Source organism: Protomyctophum parallelum (assembly GCF_964188405.1).
Source record: "Protomyctophum parallelum genome assembly, chromosome: 2".
NCBI classification, from domain to species: Eukaryota; Metazoa; Chordata; class Actinopteri; order Myctophiformes; family Myctophidae; genus Protomyctophum; species Protomyctophum parallelum.
Genome location: NC_139699.1, coordinates 3,172,311 through 3,177,310, shown reverse-complemented (window position 1 = coordinate 3,177,310; position 5,000 = coordinate 3,172,311). Strand labels below are relative to the sequence as shown.

The window sequence follows — 5,000 nt, the reverse complement described above, 5'->3', positions numbered from 1 at the left end:
TTAAGTCTTTGATCACTGGGTGCATCAAGGAGCTGGAATGTGAGGTGTACAATCATAATCCAAATGCCACGGAGATCAGGGTCGGGGAGAGTGGGAACAAAATTCACTCCCATTTCTCTCTCCTAAGAGTATTTTCTTTGAATATCCTGTCATTGAATCATATTTTATCCTCTTAAACCCTATATACTTTGCTGACTGGGGTACCCCAGTGATCTATATTTAATTTGGCATCCTCCTTTTTTTCCTACTAAGACCAAAAGACTGAACATAGCCGCCTTGCAACGCTTGTGAGCTTGTAGGTCTGCTGTTTTTGCAGAATGTTCTCCAATGATGACATGCTCAGAATAGGGACTCTTGTGGTTAATCACTAGTGATATATATATAAAAAAAAGTAAGAAAAATAGATTATTATTACAATGTTCATGGTATACATACACCCATGACTTTGACTAAATATCCACAGGTCTGTGCCTACATTTATGTACTGTAGATGGAGTGGACACAATTGAACGACAATGCTTCGTGAATGTCCTGCACTGACTACTGTCTGTATGTCAACACCGTATCTGTTCACACAGATAGACAAGCATCCCAGGTGAAATCAACCACCCACGGTTGCACACTGACCCTAATGGACAAACACTGGGCACTGCATAAGCAAAACATGACAAATGAATGAGCAGGAGCATCTGATTCATAGCTAGCTTTATGCTTATATGGTCTCCATGTTTCCTCTTTTGACAGGTCCAGAAGCTGCAGGCCATCCTGAAGCCCATGATGCTGCGTCGTTTGAAGGAGGACGTGGAGAAGAAGCTGGCTCCCAAAGAGGAAACCATCATCGAGGTGGAGCTGACCAACATCCAGAAGAAGTACTACCGGGCCATTCTGGAGAAGAACTTCTCCTTCCTGGCCAAGGGAGTGGGACAGGCGAACGTTCCCAACCTGGTCAACACCATGATGGAGCTGAGGAAGTGTTGCAATCACCCCTACCTCATCAAAGGTATTCATGTGTTAAACATTAAGCTTAACCTTCAGACAACTTCAGTCTGAGTCTATAGTGAACTACTGTATATATGGTTATGTTAGTCATAGTGACGGGGCAGTGGTCCGCCCGCCCACCCATTAGCCAATTTGAATATAATAGGATAAGGATTGTGACAGGCCTAGCACTCAATAGTAGTGCACACTATTCTCCGTAGCACAAGCCGGTACCATGGCATATCCAGATGGTGTGATCAAATCAAAATGGTGACAGCTGTCACATTTTCTTTTTTAAACATCTGTTTATTATGGTTTTTGGCATAAAAGCATTTCAGTAATGATTTACCAGAAAATTACAGATCGGACAAAAAATAGCAAAAAACATACAAACAAGAGACTTACAATAAAAAAGAGACAAAACATAACTCAAAGAAAAAGACAAAAACAATAAAATAATAACTGACAAGGCTGATGAGGACAGAAACAACATCACAATCAAGTCTAAAAAACATTTCTGATATGGAAAATAAGACATATTATGCATACATGTGTACCCTCATAGACAATATAAACATACATACAGTATACACATATCAAACATTCATAGGTACATTAATTAGATGACATTACGGGGCAGAACAACATTGAATTCCACCACCTCAGTCCAACGTAACAAGCATCTCAATAATGGGCGACCAGATGTTTAGATAAAGGTGTTCCTTTTTCGACAAGGTAAATCTAATTTTCTCCAAATGCAGCACTCCTCCCAGCTCCCTTAGCCACATGTCAACTGTCGGAGGTTTATCCGATTTCCAGGCTTGTAGTATTAACTTCCTAGCTAGCAGTGTAGCGAGCGAGATGGCCTGTACCTCGTATTTGTTTTGGACTTGATCTGGTGCAACTAGAGGTGCCGGGGGGGGGGAAGTCTCTTTTATAAGCTTTAGCAAATTTCATTCCAGAAACGTTGCAATTTATGACATTGAAGAAACTGATGAGACAAAGTCCCTTGTTCCGTTAAACAGTTTCCACACATGGGAGACGAATCTTTAAAGATTTTGTTTAATTTAGTTGTGGAATAGTGCAGCCTATGAACAATGTTAAATTGAATCAGAGAGTGCCTAACATTGATAGAGCTATGGTGAATGTTGGTGATACAATCCTCCCATACTCCATCTGAAATCTCTATGCCCAATTCTCTTTGCCAATTGTCCTTAAACAAGCTTGAGGATGGGTTAACCACGGCCAGTAAGGCGTCATAGAATTGACAGACTGCACCTTTTTCAAAGGGCTCAGTGTTGAAGAAACTGTCTAAGACTGGATGACTGGGTTGTTGTTCATATTGTGGGATATGCGTTCTAAGAAAATGTCTCAATTGCAAGTAACGGAAGAAATGTGATGATGGTAGCTGGAAGGATTCTCGTAACTGTTGAAAAGAGGCAAGATAAGCTGTCACATTTTTAATTGAATCAGACTAAATCAATTTACCACCATCAGAAATAGCATACTGTGTGCTGTCTCATCTTGGTTTGCAACGTGTTTTATTGTTGGTTTTCTAATTTAACTGCAATCATGCTCATGGCAAGTTTCCAAAGTTCCATAATCCTATTTTAAAAGTACAGTTAGTACTACTGTAAATAAACCCATCGTCCCCAAAGTACAGTTAGTACTACTGAACATAAACCCATCGTCCCCAAAGTACAGTTAGTACTACTGAAAATAAACCCATCGTCCCCAAAGTACAGTTAGTACTACTGAACATAAACCCATCGTCCCCAAAGTACAGTTAGTACTACTGAAAATAAACCCATCGTCCCCAAAGTACAGTTAGTACTACTGAAAATAAACCCATCGTCCCCAAAGTACAGTTAGTACTACTGAACATAAACCCATCGTCCCCAAAGTACAGTTAGTACTACTGAAAATAAACCCATCGTCCCCAGACTATTTAAAGTACAGTTAGTACTACTGAAAATAAACCCATCGTCCCCAAAGTACAGTTAGTACTACTGAACATAAACCCATCGTCCCCAAAGTACAGTTAGTACTACTGTAAATAAACCCATCGTCCCCAAAGTACAGTTAGTACTACTGAACATAAACCCATCGTCCCCAAAGTACAGTTAGTACTACTGAAAATAAACCCATCGTCCCCAAAGTACAGTTAGTACTACTGAAAATAAACCCATCGTCCCCAAAGTACAGTTAGTACTACTGAAAATAAACCCATCGTCCCCAAAGTACAGTTAGTACTACTGAAAATAAACCCATCGTCCCCAAAGTACAGTTAGTACTACTGAAAATAAACCCATCGTCCCCAAAGTACAGTTAGTACTACTGAAAATAAACCCATCGTCCCCAAAGTACAGTTAGTACTACTGAAAATAAACCCATCGTCCCCAAAGTACAGTTAGTACTACTGAACATAAACCCATCGTCCCCAAAGTACAGTTAGTACTACTGAAAATAAACCCATCGTCCCCAAAGTACAGTTAGTACTACTGAACATAAACCCATCGTCCCCAAAGTACAGTTAGTACTACTGAAAATAAACCCATCGTCCCCAAAGTACAGTTAGTACTACTGAAAATAAACCCATCGTCCCCAAAGTACAGTTAGTACTACTGAACATAAACCCATCGTCCCCAAAGTACAGTTAGTACTACTGAAAATAAACCCATCGTCCCCAGACTATTTAAAGTACAGTTAGTACTACTGAAAATAAACCCATCGTCCCCAAAGTACAGTTAGTACTACTGAACATAAACCCATCGTCCCCAAAGTACAGTTAGTACTACTGTAAATAAACCCATCGTCCCCAAAGTACAGTTAGTACTACTGAACATAAACCCATCGTCCCCAAAGTACAGTTAGTACTACTGAAAATAAACCCATCGTCCCCAAAGTACAGTTAGTACTACTGAAAATAAACCCATCGTCCCCAAAGTACAGTTAGTACTACTGAAAATAAACCCATCGTCCCCAAAGTACAGTTAGTACTACTGAAAATAAACCCATCGTCCCCAAAGTACAGTTAGTACTACTGAAAATAAACCCATCGTCCCCAAAGTACAGTTAGTACTACTGAAAATAAACCCATCGTCCCCAAAGTACAGTTAGTACTACTGAAAATAAACCCATCGTCCCCAAAGTACAGTTAGTACTACTGAACATAAACCCATCGTCCCCAAAGTACAGTTAGTACTACTGAACATAAACCCATCGTCCCCAAAGTACAGTTAGTACTACTGAAAATAAACCCATCGTCCCCAAAGTACAGTTAGTACTACTGAAAATAAACCCATCGTCCCCAAAGTACAGTTAGTACTACTGAAAATAAACCCATCGTCCCCAAAGTACAGTTAGTACTACTGAAAATAAACCCATCGTCCCCAAAGTACAGTTAGTACTACTGAAAATAAACCCATCGTCCCCAAAGTACAGTTAGTACTACTGAAAATAAACCCATCGTCCCCAGACTCAGTGAAAGGATGGGCGGAGGTTGGAGGATGGGGTATCTATTTTCTTTCCTATTCCATTTTCCTTAAATATGCGTAATATGCAACTGTTACGTTGCATGTATTTTGCAGTACTAACAAAGTAATCTAGCTGGGCACTCGAGTAGAACAGTGGTAAAGTCCCTGCCCACCACCACAGAGGTTGTGGGTTCGAATCCATCACCACGGTGGATTCAAACCCACAACTTGGCATTGTCGGGCATCTGTGCGAAAGCAACTGTCCCGTGTTGGGGGAGGGAAGCCAGGTGGAGAGGGTGATATTGGTCATTGCCCATACTCTTATATATGGGCTTGTCCCAGAGTGTTAGGGAGGAGTAGGACGAAGGCACTACGTCCTCCTGTGGTAGTCTCGCATTACCAAACTGTTGCCTCTCGCAATTTTCAAATGCTTCCAGCGTCATACAGTCTGGAGCAACGGAAGTTCTATCATGAGTAAAATATAAAGCGGAAGTGGAGCCTCCTCCCCACTTCTGTTTCGTCTCACATGTATCCTAATATACTGTA

The 5,000-nt window shown here is 40.8% G+C and overlaps 1 protein-coding gene across 7 annotated transcripts in view; it reads left to right on the top strand.

The window, feature by feature from the left end:
• chd9 (chromodomain helicase DNA binding protein 9) overlaps nucleotides 1-5,000 on the top strand; it is a 213,241-nt gene that overhangs the window by 136,485 nt on the left and 71,756 nt on the right. For all 7 annotated transcript variants that reach the window (XM_083759950.1, XM_083759949.1, XM_083759952.1 and 4 more), the window contains one exon: nucleotides 745-1,000. In XM_083759950.1, the coding sequence (XP_083616076.1) occupies nucleotides 745-1,000 (256 nt within the window). The remainder of the gene's footprint in view (nucleotides 1-744; nucleotides 1,001-5,000) is intronic.